At 35.7% G+C, this 16,017-nt stretch overlaps 1 protein-coding gene across 1 annotated transcript in view; it reads left to right on the top strand.

Moving 5' to 3' along the window:
• Window positions 1-10,570, top strand: part of LOC135215378 (trigger factor-like) — a 55,807-nt gene extending 45,237 nt beyond the window's left edge. The window contains exon 2 of the mRNA XM_064249957.1: window positions 10,365-10,570. Within this exon, the coding sequence (XP_064106027.1) occupies window positions 10,365-10,570 (206 nt within the window). The remainder of the gene's footprint in view (window positions 1-10,364) is intronic.
• The last annotated feature ends 5,447 nt before the right edge of the window (window positions 10,571-16,017 follow it).

Below are 16,017 nucleotides of genomic sequence, written 5' to 3'. Positions count from 1 at the left end.
CTCCCCCTCCTCTTCTTTCTTCTTCTTCTTCTTCTTCTTCCTTCTTCTACTTCTTCTTCTCTTAGCTTAAGTTAGAGTAATATGAATTGGGATTAGTATAATATTTGTGTCTTTCTCTTTAAAGACTTGTGATTGGTTTTAAACTCTTAGGTTCCTTCTTGTTGTTTCCAACCCCACCCCTAAACCCCATCCCCCCCCCCCCCCCCACCGACCCCCCACCAAAATTTCCCCCCAAAAATCAGGGCACATCCCCTCTCCCTCAGTCATTCACCGAGGACCTCGGCCTCTGTTTGCGAAGACGAACAACAAACGAAGAAGCCGCCGAGGGATCCATCACTGTCTCTCAAGTTCAGGTCGAAGATGCATCACTGGAGGCGCTGCCTGTCATCAGCCTGCGATATAATTCATTATCAGGGAGGAACAGAGTTGGTCACCCATACAAATTAGGGGACGTGGGGGGGCGGGGTGGGGAGGGAGGGAGACGAAATGGGTAAACAATGCTATTATGAAAGTGAAAAGCGAGGAGAGGCTCTTTGGATAGAATTGATTGATGGTTAACCTATGAAATGAATTTGATTTTGGTGTCTTTTTTTAGTAACGTCGATTCATTTTCTTACTATGCAGTTATTCTTGGTATTCTTCTTTTCTAAGAATATATGTAAATATATAAAATATATATATACTATATATATCATATATGACTATATATATATATATATATATATATATATATATATATATATATATATAATCCATATATATATATATTATAGTACATAGTTACATAAAATAGCAAAAGTTGTATAGTTACCCTATCACAAGACCCAAAATCTTAATAAACCTTTATACGATAAGAAAAAATAAAATTGACACTTTCCTGCAAATTCTGAACGTTCCTTTAAAAGAGCTGTACTTATACTTACTTAATTAAATTAAAAATCAAAACGACAAACTGGAATACTTATACTTAAATCAAAGCTTTACTTAACAACAAACAGGAACCTCTCGTATGCTTCTGTTTTTGTGTGTAAAGTTAAGGGCGAGCAATTTTCTCAGAATATTGCGGAGCGTCTCCTCTCTCTCTCTCTCTCTCTCTCTCTCTCTCTCTCTCTCTCTCTCTCTCTCTCTCTCTCATCAGTGTCGCCGCCAGACTAACGATACCTTCCGAGAAAATAGTCTACATGTATTCAGCGGCACAAAAACGCTGGACATTCATATCTAAATTGGAGGGATAGTCAAATCCGTTCTTCCTACCCCTCCCCCTTCTTCCCTTCCCCCTCCACTCCGGGCCTCAAATATGCCCCCCTCCCCCACCCCGTACCCCATCCCCCTGGTTACAAATAGCGAGCGCCATTGAGCCGCAGAATATTCTGTCTGGTCTCAAAAAAAAAAAAAAAAAAAAAAAAAGGAGAAAGAGAGATTCGAGTCCTTTAACTGTAGAGGAGGAGGTGGAGGAGATTCAATTCCGTGACTACGGAATTTCGCCGCCGCCGCCGCCGCCCCGCCGCCGTCAGACCCTCGGGAATTACCCGACGGTGCTTTGTCTGAAAAAGCGATGTTTATTTATCTTATTTATTTATTTTATTATTTATTTATTTATTTTGTATTTTAGATGTCGTATTTTTAATGTTTGTGTGTTTGTGTGTGTGAATGTGTGGAGAACGCGCTCTTTTTCGAAATAGAGTTCTCTCTCTCTCTCTCTCTCTCTCTCTCTCTCTCTCTCTCTCTATATATATATATTATATATATAATAATATATATATATATATATATATATATATATATATATATATATATATATATATATATATATATATATATATATATATATTATATACTGTATACAAATATACGTGTGTATAAGCAGCCACGAACGTGCAAATTTCCCTAAGATTTATGAATATGCCCCACATTATTTAGTGCGCTCAGTAGCTTCACACGTAAACAGTAAATTGTTCTAATCTCTAAATTAGGAGACTAAGATAACTCTCTCGTGTTATTTAAAGGACATCCTTCACGTAAGTATATCATCGGTTGGAAGGATAAATACCTCATGACTAGAAACATTAAATATATGATAATTCGGAACAATATACATTACATACACACACACACACCACACACACATACACATACATACATATACTACTACATATACATATATATATATATATATATATATATATATATCTATATATATATAGGATATTATAATCCCATTATATATATATGTGTGTATATTATTTGTACAGTTCTCGTCTTTTTAGTTTATTGTGCCGGCTTTGTCTGTCCCTCAGATCTTTAAAACTACTGAGGCTAGATGGCTGCAAATTGGTATGTTGATCATCCACCCTCCAATCATCAAACATACTAAAGCGCAGCTCTCTCGCCTCAGTAATTTTTATTTTTTATAGAAGGTCTATGTTAGCCATAACCGTGCGTCTGGCAACGATATATACCAGGCCACCACCCGTCCGTGGTTAAAGTTACGTGGGCCGCGGCTCATACAGCATTATACCGAGACCACCGAAAGATACATCTATTTTCGGTGGCTTTGATTATACGATGTACAGAAAACTCGATATTTTACACTGTTTATACTTATTGATAACTTTAACTGCCTTGATATGTGGTCCATTGGTCCTAATGTTGTTTTTTAACATTTTTTTATGTTATTGTAACATTTCTAATGTTCTTTTGACATTACTAATGTTATTTTAACATTCCTAATGTTATTTTAACATTCCTAATATTGTGTTAACATTCCTAATGTTATTTCAACATGCCTAATGTAATTGTAACATTCCTTGTTAGTTTAAATTTTTTAAGAAGCCAAATTCTCCTGTTTTATTGCTTTCAGTTCATAGAATTTGATTTGTGAATATTAAGTTTGAATCAAATACTTCCAGTGACAGTAAATTTCATTTTTACACCTAACGATCTTTTTTTAAATGTAAAATGACGTCATTGGTTAAACGTTTAAAAAAAACTTTTTTTTTTTATCACAAGACCCATTTTGATAATATTTTCAGTGACAGTAAATGTATCTTTTACACATAAGGATCTTCTTTTCAAAATGTCAAAGGACGTCACTGATTAAACGTTTAAAAAAAAAGGACTTTTTTTTTTTTTAAATCACATTTTGGTGATATTTTTAGTGACAGTAAATTTTACTTATACACATAAAGGATCTTCTTTTCAAAATGTAAAAGGACGTCACTGATTAAACGTTTAATTTTTTTTTAAGTAATCACAAGACCCATTTTGGTAATATTTTCAGTGACGGTAAATTTAATTTTACACCTAAGGATTTTCTTTAAAAAAAAGTAAAAGGACGTCACTGATTAAACGTTTAAATTTTATATTTTTATTTGTTATAGTAATCACAAGACCCATTTAGGTTTTCCGAGCGATTAATTAAACTGACCTGGATAATAATAATTCGCCGAGCTTAAACCCTCTCACACGACCGGCTTAGCATAAATAACAAGGAACTTTGAACTGGGAAACTTGCTGCTGCTGCTGTTGGCGACGACTTCGTGCCCTGCGGAGAACAAAGCTAATCCCATGAGCCTGGGCTAAGTTTAATAAAGTTATATACTTCATGTCTCGTCATTAAGGGCGTAAATGGCTTGGCTTTCTCTCGCTTGGAGACAGGGATGGCTACTGGACTGGACTCTTTGTCCCTTGCTTACCCACCACCAGTAGTTTCTCTCTCGTGGGCGGGGCTTCCGACTGGGTGGTTTGGTAGTATGTTTACACTTTGGCGTTGCTCCTGTTCAAGGTACTGGATTCTACGAAGATTCCACCTCACGAAGGTTTTGAGTCTCATGCTTAAGATATTTAGGAAAGTGTAGGCGTTGACAAAAGATATCCTAAACACACTAATGAGGAGTTTTTCTCTACAGACAAAAGACTCATTTCCCTCTCTAGAGAAATAGGAGAGGGTTTCTTTTTAGAGATATAGACATGAGTTATCCTTTCTAGAGGGGCATAGGAATGAGTTATCCTTCCTAGAGGGGCATAGGAATGAGTTTTCCTTCTGTAGATAGACAGAAATGGGTTTTCCTATCTAGAGGGGCATCGAAAATGAGTTTTCCTGTCTAGAGGGGCATCAAAATGAGTTTTCCTTTCTGGAGAGGCTTAGGAATGCGTTATCCTTTCTAGAGAGGCGCAGGATTGAGTTTTTCTTCTCACTAGATAGACACAGAAATGCGTTTTCTTATCTAGAAAGCACAGGAATGAGTATGGTTCCTTCTCTAGATAGACACAGAAATGAGTTTTTCCTATGTAGAGGGGCATCAAATGAGTTTTTTTCTTTCTAGAGAGGCATAGGAATGTTTATCTCTAGAGAGGCACATGAGTGAGTTTTTCTTCTCACTAGATAGACACAGAAATGCGTTTTCTTATCTAGAAAAGGCACAGGAATGAGTATTCCTGTCTAGTGACACGGGAATAATTCCTCTCTGTAGAGATATAGAAATGCGTTATCCTTTCTAGAGGGGCATAGGAATGAGTTTTCCTTTCTACTTAGACACAGAAATGAGATATCCTTTATAGAGGGGCATCAAAATGAGTCTTTCTTCTCTATAGCGGCACAGGAATGAGTTTTCTTTCTCTAGATAGACAGAAATGAGTTATCCTTTCTAGAGAGGCATAAAAATGAGTTTTCCTTTCTAGAGAGGCACAGGAATAAGTTCCCTCTCTAGAGATATAGAAATGAGTTTTCCTTTTCCGAGACAGAAATGACTCTTCCTCACTAGATAGACAGGGAAATAGTTTCCCTTTTCTAGAGGGAAAGAAAAAGAGATAAAAGTCTGAATGCGTGAGATTGTGATATATGATCTGTGTCTTGTTGGCGTCTGCCTCCATCATTCAAGTTTTTTTTTTTTTTTTTGTTTTTTTTTTTTTTTTTGGGGGGGGGGACTTCGTTAGTGGAGCCAGAGCATTTGCCCTGAAAGGCTGGTGGTGAGAGAGAGAGAGAGAGAGAGCGCGGGACGTCTTGAGTCATCAGAATTGAAATGTAGTTGGACTCAGAGTAAATGAAGAAAATAAAGTTAAATAAAAAAAAATTTGAAGCTCAGTGACTGAATAAAAATTCAACAAAAGTTGAATAAAAAAAATTCCAGGCTCAGTGACTGAATAAAAATTCAAAATTAAACTGAGGAGATTCTTCGTTAAAATTTTTCATTTCCTCATAAATATTTCATTTTTTTCAGTTTTCTTCTGAGGATTGAAAAAGTGTTGACTTATAAGTAAAATGTGAGTAGAATAAAATGTAAATACCTATAAGTCAACACGTTACACAGTCATTTTTGAAGGTTTCGTTATCAATATTTCATTTGTCACCAGAATTAAAATTTGTCTTTTCGTTCATCAGAAGAATTTTTCTTCTGACTTTTTTTTTTATGCCATTCCTCCGAAAAAGCTGTAGGACAGTGGTTCTTAAACTTGGCTTGCCCCCCCTCCCCATTCCACTCCCCCTTCTTTTGTTTCCCCTTCATCACCCCCCTCTTCACTATGTATAGATCTCCCAGCTGCCCCCCTACTTTTGAAATGCCACTATTATAAACAGTAGTTGGTATATAAATTGTATTCATTGTTTATAATCAGTATTGGATGAATGGGCAGGAAATTTTGTTTCATTGCTGTTAGATTTTGTAGAAGTCTACACTGCACTATTATTTCAATGGAATAAACAATATCATAAAAAACTGGCAAAATAAACATATGATGAAATCAAATTTTATCTTAATCCTTATTCAAGCAGTTGCAGCATTATACAGATGACAGTGATAAAGAAATATTGGGAAAAATAATACTAATTACTACATAAATAGATATAATTTTTACCACTAATACAATTATTCATGCAATTAACAACACAAAATATAAAATAATAGCCACCATCTGGCAACCCTGCTTGCGCCCCCTTGGAAGCTTAGGGGGCTGCGACCCCCCGCGCCCCCCAAGTTTAAGAATTACCGTTGTGGGAGAAGAATGACTTAAGGAAACGAAAACGATAACTTTCTTTTTCCTCTTTTGTCGAAAGACTTCCATTTTTAGCATCGAACGTTTAATTTTTTTTTTTTTTTTTTTTTTTGTGTGGGGGAAGGGGGGGTGGGGGGGGGGGGGGTTGATGAGAAGGGTTCACAAATCACCTTTAAGGTGAACCGCAAGGTTGGTTCACTTTCCCGTCTTATAGAGAGAGAGAGAGAGAGAGAGAGAGAGTCAGTCTTAAATCAGTCTTACGACGCGTCATTGTTGATGAGATGCTCTTTTGTCGCAGCTTTGCACCGTCTCCCATAATGGCGTGTATCCAGATTTCAGAGAAAAGGGTTTCCTCCTCCTCCTCCTCCTCCTCCCCCTCCTCCTCCTCTTCCTCCTCCTCCTAGCTGGAGCACTTTTTAAGGACTTGCCAAACATGAACCCCAAGATTAATATCAGTATTTTCTCTTTTTTTCTCATTTTTTTAATCCTGAGAATCGATATCTGCAGCAGCGAAGGATGATCCTGTGTTTTCAATTTTCATTTGACTCAGGTCTTGTGTGTCGTTCTTCAGCACCTGAATGGGTTGGGAAGACCTCTTCATTCGTACCCAGGTAGACAAAACAAGGTGGTGAGAGAGAGAGAGAGAGAGAGAGAGAGAGAGAGAGAGAGAGAGGAGAGAGGAGAGGTGGAAACCCATGAGAACGAAAATATAAGGAGAGAGAGACTGAGCATTATGTGTGTCCCAAGAAACAGAGATGGAGAGAGAGAGAGAGAGAGAAAACCATGAGAAACGAAACTTTTTTTTTGAAGACCTTTCATAAAGAGAGAGAGAGAGGAGAGAGAGAGAGAGCGAGAGGATGAGAGAGAGAGGACGAGAATGTAGAGAGAGACTGAGCATTATGTGTGTCCCAAAGAAACAGAGAGAGAGAGAGAGAGAGAGAGAGAGAGAGAGAGAGAGAGAGAGAGAGGTGGAACCCATGAAAAAAATATTGAGAGACACTGTGCATTAGGTGTGTCCTAGTAAGAGAGAGAGAGAGAGAGAGAGAGAGAGAGAGAGAGAGAGAGAGAGAGAGAGAGAGAGGGACAGCCACCGTGCATGAGGTACGTACTAAAGTTGATTAAAAAGAAATAATAAAAAAAGAAAAAAAAAGGTAGGGCATTTCGCATTGTCTGAGTATTCCAATATCTGTAATTGATATTCCGCGTACATTGCGTCGTTATAAAGAACTGTGTGAGCCCTGGAGCAAGAAGAAAGAATTACAGAACTCTTTTGTTCTTTTCCGAAGTATTGAACAGTTTTTTTTTTTCTTACTTTTTGAAGTATTGAACAGATGGTTTTTGTTCCTTGCTGAAGTATTGAACAGATTTTTTTACCTTTTTGAAGTTATGAACAAATGTCTTTTGTTCTTTTTTTGAAGTATTGAACAGATTTTGTTTAAGTATTGAACAGATTTTTTTCGAAGTATTGAACAGATGCGTTTTGTTCCTTTCTGAAGAATTGAACAGATGTTTTTTGTTCCTTTATGATGTATTGAACAGATGTTTTTTTCATTCATTTTTGAAGTATTGAACAGAAGTTTTTTTTAAGCACTGAAGAGATTTTTTTGTTCCTTTTTGAAGTTATAAACAGATTTTTTTTTCAGTATTTAACAGACTTTTTAAAATATTGAACAGATTTTTTTCGAAGTATTGAACAGATGCTTTTTGTTCTTTTTTTGAAGTACTGAACAGATGATTTTTGTTCTTTTCTGTAACTTTGAGCGGATGTTCTTTGTTCTTTTTTGAAGTATTGAACAGATGTTTTGGTTTCCTGCTGAAGTATTGAACCGGGGAGTTTTTTGACCTTATTTCTGAAAGTATTGAAACGTGTTTTTTTGTTCCTTTCTGAAAGTATTGAAACAAAAAAAGTTTTTTGTTCCTTTCTGAAGTATTGAACAGATGTTTTTTGTTCCTTTCTGAAGTATTAAACAAATGTTTTATGTTCCTTTCTGAAGTATTGAACAGATGTTTTTTGTTCCTTTCTGAAGTATTGAACAGATGTTTTTTGTTCCTTTCTGAAGTATTGAACAGATGTTTTATGTTCCTTTCTGAAGTATTGAACAAATGTTTTTTGTTCCTTTCTGAAGTATTGAACAGATGTTTTTTTTCCTTTCTGAAGTATTGTCACATGTTTTATGTGTTTCTAATATTGCTGTTTTTATGCAAGATTGAACAAGATGTTTTTTGTTCCTTTCTGAAGTATGAACAAATGTTTTATGTTGCCTTTCTGAAAGCCATTGAATTTATTTTGAAGTTTTTTATATTCCAAATTTCTTTTTTAAATATTGAACGAAATGTTTATGTTCTTTCTGAAGTATTGAACAGATGTTTTTTGTTCCTTTCTGAAGTATTAAACAAATGTTTTTTGTTCCTTTCTGAAGTATTGAACAGATGTTTTATGTTCCTTTCTGAAGTATTGAACAGATGTTTTTTGTTCCTTTCTGAAGTATTGAACAGATGTTTTTTGTTCCTTTCTGAAGTATTGAACAGATGTTTTTTGTTCCTTTCTGAAGTATTGAACAGAATTATGTTTTAGTTCCTTTCTGAAGTATGAACAGATGTTTTTTTGTTCCTCTGAACTTTTTTGCAGTAGTGAGCAGATGTTTGTTTTTTGTTCCTTTCGAAAAGTATTGAACAGATGTTTTTTGTTCCTTTCTGAAGTATTGAACATGTTTTTTGTTCCATTTCTGAAGATTGAACAGATGTTTTATGCCTTTCTGAAGATTTCGAAATAGATTTTGTTTTTTTGTTCCTTTCTGAAGTATTGAACAGATGTTTTTTTGTTCTTTTTTTAAATATTGACCAGATTTGTTTTGCTCTTTTTTGAAGTATTGCATAGATTTTGTTTGTTTTCTTTGAAGTATTGAAAAGATGTCTTTTTTTTATTTTTAGAAGTATTGAACAGACGTGGTTCTTTTTTCTTTGTGCATAAATGAAGGGCATTGTATTCTCTTGCAAATAAAATAAATGAAATTATTGAGTAAATTGAGAACGCTGCTCTCATTGATTAAGTGTTTTAAATGATATTAGAAATATGAGCTATAGGAACTTTGTTTCATTCCTTCTCCGTCTATAATAATGATAATAATGACATTATACCGTATTCCCTCCTCTTCAAGTCCCTTCGTTCTAGTTTCCTGAAAAGAAAATATTATGCCGGCCTCGTCTGTCCGTCCGCACTTTTTCTGTCCCGTCCTCAGATCTAAAAAAACTACTGAGGCTAGAGGGCTGCAAATTGTTGCGCTGTTCATCCACCGTCCAATCAGTGAACATACAAAATTGCAGCCATCTAGCCTTAGTAGTTTTTATTTTATTTAAGGTTAAAGTGAGTCATATGTCTGGCAGCTATATAGGCCAGGCCATCACCGGGCTGATTTTAAAGTTTCATGGACCGCGGCAGAGATTCAATGCATTATTACCCTACATTTCTCTTGTTGTTCAATAATTTACTCGCATTTTTTTCTATTGATTTATTGGTTTGTTCATTTATTATTTCTTATCTAATAACTGCCCCTCTTCATTCTTTATTTCCTATTACATTATGTTATTTCTTTCAAATGAGCACCATATTGTTTTGGAAGTTCTGTGGCCCCTGTGGGCTTGTTCCTTACGAATGGGGTTCATCCTCTGAGTAATTATTAATAATAATGATATAAGAATTCCTCTTCTGGAAGAACAACATCACTCTTTGTAGTCGACTTAGTTGTCCAGTGCATTGAGCTGGTAAGAATGTGAGAATTTGATATGAAATTGAACCGATAAGAATATGGGAATTTAATATGGTATGATACTTTTTATACTTGTCTGTCATTGAAGATTTCAGAAGGTTTCGAACTAGGAACAATGACTTAGTCGTAATTCTCAGATCAAGTCAGGAATTTGGGATATTATGCTGGTCATTGTTTATTGAAAAATAAATTTTTAAGATCATGTCAGTCATTTTTTATTTTATGAATTTTGAATATCATGTCAGCCATTTTTTTTATTGCATAATAAATTTTAAATATCATACCAGTTATTTTTCACTGAACTATAATTTTTTAATATCATATCAGCCATTTGTTATTGAATAAAAAATTCTGAATATTATCAGTCATTATACTACAATGAATAATGAATTTCGATTAGCATGTCAGTCATTTTACATTGAATTATGAATTATGAATATCATGTCAGTCAATTTTGATGAGATAAGGAATTTCGAATATCATCTGCAACAATGAGTTAGTGATGGTGATAGTGATAGTGATAATGATGATGTGATGGTGGTGGTAATAATGATAATGATGATGGTGATGTTTATGGTGATGATGATGATGACGTTGCTGGTGAAGATAGTGATAATGATTATGTTGATGGTGGTAATAGTGATAATAATGATGGTGATGTTTATGGTGATGCTAATGATGTGGTTGACGGTGATGATAGTGATAATGATGATGTTGATGGTGATGATAGTGATAGTGATGATAATGATGATGTTGATGGTGATAAGATGATGATGGTGACGCTGATAATGATTATGGTGAATAGAAGATGAAAGTGATTGCGATGGAGATGAAGTAGTGATGATGATAGTGATAATTGATAGTGATAATGATGATGATGAGAATGACGGTGATGGTGAAGAGATAATGATGGTGATTTTGATGGTGATGATGATGATATGATAGTGAAGACGCTTCACTATAACTGAAAAAGAGAGGCTTGGAACCGGTTCCACTTAAGCATCTCGCTTTAAAGACGGGGATCCCATTTCGGTAGTCTTGAATAATGTCTCTCTCTCTCTCTCTCTCTCTCTCTCTCTCTCTCTCTCTCTCTCTCTCTCTCTCTCTCTCTCTCGTCTTCCTTCTGGCCGGAATTCAAGAGAGGCCTGTTCGCCTAATTAAGTCAACAGCCCTTATTTCTAGTACTAGAGCTTCTTAGTTCTTTTAATTTGTTTTTTGTTTGAGGGCTATTGTTGTCGTCGTCAGTGGAGAGAGAGAGAGAGAGAGAGAATATGTTATTTAGAATTACGTCTTACTGAAGAGCAATGAATATAGAGTGTTAGACTTACATTCTGGGTCAAGATTACATCTAATTACAAACTTATTCAGTGTTCGGAATTGTCGTTTTCTGTTTATTATTATATATAGATATATATATATATATGATATATATATATATATATACAAACATATACATATATACACATATACATATATACATATATAAATATATATCCACACTTAACCACAGACGAAATGCAACACTCGGGGTGAATCATAACTAGTTTTTATATGTGTATATTACAAGCAATACTTTCTTAAAGAAGAGATCAGCTATTAGGAAAGAAAGAGTAAACTAAGATGAAATCCCCCGCCCCCCACCCCCCCCCTCTCCTCTCTCTCTCTCTCTCTCTCTCTCTCTCTCTCTCTCTCTCTCTCTCTCTCCATCCTCCGGTCAGGTTCTTGGCTTAATAATCTCGTGACTGAGGTCGAGACACGAGGAATGCTTGTTTTTTTGTTTTTTTATTTTTTGTCGCTAAGTTCCCGAGTAATAAAGACTTACGGAGTTACAAGCAAAGTTTGAAGTATCCCAGACAGCAGGGACTGGAGTTGGTATTTTTTTTTTGTTTCAAGGGACTTGTTGGGCCAGGGACGTCAGGGGCTGTTAGTTGTTTTGTTGTTGTTTTTGTTGTTGTTGGGTCGTGGGAATCAATGTTGACAAGTTTCCTTGTCGCTTGGAGATCCTTGGGATTTACTTTTTATATTCTTTCTGTTCAGGGATAACTTAGATGCGCTTGGAAATTTTAGCCATTTAAGAATATAAAGAGTCAGAATTATTAAGAAAAAAATGTATTAATAAAATAAGATAATAATAAAACAAAAACACTAAATAATTAAAGAATAAAATAATCATAACAATAAATAATATTATTATTAATTAAGGAAATAATAATAATTTTAATTAAATCAAGTAAATTTTAATAAAGGAATAATAATAAATAAATTCGGAAAATATATAATAAGTAATTTAATTAATTAATAAGAATTAATAAATAGATGAATGAAGTAATATATATAATTATTATTTTTAATTAAGGAATATATATAGGTCAGGTATAATATATTGTAAAAATGTTAAAATATATCAAACTAATAATAATAATAAAATATAATTATAATAATATAATATACAATATATATTATATATAGATATATATTATATTATATGATATATATATTATAATATATATATGGATTTTGCTTTCTCCCCATATACTCCTATTTTCGTTTATGTTGTGTTTATTAATTATCATTATTGATAATAATAAACACACCCTATATATATTATATCTATATATAATATATATAATATATATAATTATATATATATATATATATATTATATATATATATAAAGAGAGAGAGAGAGAGAGAGAGAGGGAGAGAGAGAGAGAGAAGATCAAAAGAAAGAGTGAATCAACATTCCATACTATAAGCAGAATAACTTGAGAATTTCAAGCTAATTTAAGTTAGATTCAAATTAGTTATCTTTTTATGTTAACAATAAGTTAGTTTCAAGTTCATTTAAATTTAAATCATGAGGGTAAATTTGATACATTGTCTTATTAAAAAAGTCAACAAAGATGCTCAGGCATCATTTCGACAGCGGCAAGTCATACCTGACAAGTCACTTCTCGAGTTAATTGTAAGCTCCTTATTGACATGTAAGTAGGGCTTGGAACAATTCCAAGCGCCTTATTGATAAGGAGATAGGGCACCCGAACGATCTAAGCTCCTTATCGATAAGGAGATACTATATATTGGGTCTGAATAGATCTTTTTAAATCACTGCTCGAGACTGAATGGTGATTTCCTTAGGATTTTAACTTTTCTCATTCGTTCATGATTATAAACAGAGAGAGAGAGAGAGAGAGAGAGAGAGAGAGAGAGAGAAGAGAGATAAATGCATGTTCGGCATTGCTAGATTATTAATACTCTCGTTCTTGGTACAGAGAGTGGAAAAGAACAGAGAGAGAGAGAGAGAAAGATATGGAAACAAGAGAGAGAGAGAGAGATTGGAGAGGACAGAGAGAGAGAGAGAGCAGAAATCTCTCAAAGATACCCTTGTTACGTCGGAATTTAAACTCGGAATATTTCAGCCTGAAAAAGTCTGCCGCCTTGCGACAACTATATCGACTTTATTGACTACACCCATACCACCTTCCCTACCCCCAAACCCCCTCTCTCCCCCCTCCAATAATGCCTCCTTCCCCCTACCTTCCCCAGACACCCCCCACACCCCTTCGAAATCCAATCAGCGCCGACTCTTCTCTGTTATAAACCTCATTGTTTCTATTACATTGCTTGTTGGGGGTTGGGGTAGGGGGTTGGGTATTCGGGAAAAAATGGGATTGTGCGTACAATCAAATGTAGGTAAATCTTGGTTCAGTCAGTTGTAGAGCAGTATTAATCTCTCTCTCTCTCTCTCACTCTCTCTAGGTGAGTAACATTCCTTAAATTCTTATCTTGCGTTTTATTACTTCCGCCAGTTCTCTCTCTCTCTCTCTCTCTCTCTCTCTCACACACACACACATTTATTTTACGATCATACTCTCTCTCTGGCAGTTAATTGTACACTCATATTCGCTCTCCTCCTCTCTCTCTCTCTCTCCACTCTCTCTCTCTCTCTCTCTCTCTCTCTCCTCTCTAAGTTTTATAATAGTGACGCTTACCAACCTCTGCGTATTATTAATTATTATTATTATTATTATTATTATTATTATTATTATTATTATAACTTTACAACTGCAATGGAAGCATCTTGCTTATCGGCATCTCGTCTCCAGCCGACGGCGCTCAAGTTTCCGCCGGTTATGGCGGCGGCGGCAGCGGCGAAGCCGAGTTCGAAACTTTCCAAGAATGCCGAGGTCGGGAGGGTGGTGGGGGGGGGGGGAGATTTGCATTCCCCAATTGATTAAGGGAACTCCGCTGACACCCTCGTTAACTGTGCCACCTGAGAGAGAGAGAGAGAATATAACGTTCAGTTTCAGTGACATTCGTAGTACAGATAGGGCAACAGAGAGAGAGAGAGAGAGATTCTCTTTTCCTGACTTTCAACTGAGATTAATCTCGAATTCCCTTCGCCCCTCCCCTTCCCTTTTATCCTTCCCTTCCCCTCCCCTTCAAACATAATTATCGATGTCAGATTTCCTTCTTTTTCGTGACATTCTCTTCCGTTTTCTTCCGCCTTCAAGTAAGAATTCATCTCTTTTTCGTCTTTTTTTTTTAATTATTTTTTTACTTCCATTTTTTTTTCTATTCTCCTTCAACTCAAATTAATCTCAGGTTTCCCCTCTTTTTCTTTCCCTGTTCCCCTCTTTCTTTTCTTTTTTTTCCCTCCTCTTTCCTTACCATTTTTTTTCTTTTTTCTTCCATTTCTCGTTTTCTTCCCTTTTCCGTCCCAGTATCCCTCTCCCCTCTTCCCCGTTCCTTCCCCTTTTCCTTCCTTTTCTCATTCCCTCTTTCCTTCCATTCTTTCTTCCCCTACCTCTCTTTCTTCCCACTTTCATTCCCCCTTTCCCTTCGTTCTTCCCGTTTTCCTTCCCAGTTTCCCCTTTTCCTTCCTTCTTTCCCCTCGTTCTTCCCCTTTTCCTTCCTATTTTCACCGCTTTCTTTCCATTTTCCTTCAATTTCCCCCTTGTTTATTCCCCCTTTCCTTCAATATCCCCCTCTTTATTCACCTTTCCTTTCATTTACCTCTCTTTCTTCCCTTCTTCCTTCCTTTTCTCTCCCCCTCAACTAAAATTAATTTCAGATTTGATCCCTTTTTCTTCCCCTTTCCTTCCATTTTCTCTCTATTTAAATTAATCTCGGATTTCCCTCTTTGTCCTACCTTTTCCTCTTTTTTTTCCTTCCCTCTTTCTCCACGTTCAACTAAAATTAATCTGGAATTTCCCTCTTTTTCTTACGTGTTTCCCCTCTTTCTTCATTTTTCCTTCCCCCTTTCTCTCCTTCAACTAAAATTAATCTCGGATTTCATTTTCTTCCCGTTTCCTTTCTTGCTTCTCTCTTTCTCCCCTTCAACTAAAATTAATCTGGAATTTCTCTCTAATTCTTTACTTTTTTTCCCTTTGTCTTCCTGCATTTTCCACCATCTAAAATTAATCTCAGATTTCCTCCCTTTTTTTTTTACCCTTTTCATGTATTTCTCATTCCTTCTTTCTCCCCTTCAATTTAAATTAATCTGCAATTTACTTCTGTTTCTTCCATTTTTCCTCCCCTTATTCATTTCCCTGTGACACCCCCCCCCTCCAGTACCCCCCCCATCCCCCTACCCCCCCTATATCTACCCTTAAAAGAATCTCGCCTTCCAGGAGCCTAGGATGAGATTTTTCATCCTTCATTAAGGATGAGAGACGATAATGTCCTTCCAGGAATCAGTAGCGCGCCCGAGTGTATTACGGCGCTTTCGTTATGGAAATAGGCCTTAGTATTTATGTTATTGTAGGGGTTTTCCCATTACTGTTTAGCGGGGTGGTATGCGGGGATGTCGTACTGGGGGACTGGTGTGGTTAATGGAATGTTTTCTTTAATATCTTTTCAAGATTAAATTATTTTTAGGGTATAAAAACTTTAGGCGTCGATGGCAATCATTTTTGCTTTGACATATAGAATCTGTCAGACAGTTCCAGAAAGATCCAGATAGTTTATTTATGACTCATCTGAGGCTGGAAGGTCCCAGCGTGCTTGGCCTGACGGCCTAAAACCCATAAATTGATTATTGGTTAATTTTTCTAGTGCTAGTCAATAACTCAATATTATAAATACTAGTAATTTACCAATCCTTACTAAAAGCATGTTCATCTGCTGCTTCATATAAAGTGACTCGCTAGTGTTTTTTAACTATTATGTCTGATAAATTCGTAAAGTAACTATGTCTACGGGCATAACCAGCCCAGTTTCACGGGCAGAACCAGCTCCGTTTCAGGGAATCCTTCTC

Source organism: Macrobrachium nipponense, chromosome 5, assembly GCF_015104395.2.
Source record: "Macrobrachium nipponense isolate FS-2020 chromosome 5, ASM1510439v2, whole genome shotgun sequence".
In the NCBI taxonomy this organism is placed as follows: Eukaryota; Metazoa; Arthropoda; class Malacostraca; order Decapoda; family Palaemonidae; genus Macrobrachium; species Macrobrachium nipponense.
This window is presented reverse-complemented; position numbering and strand designations above follow the sequence as displayed.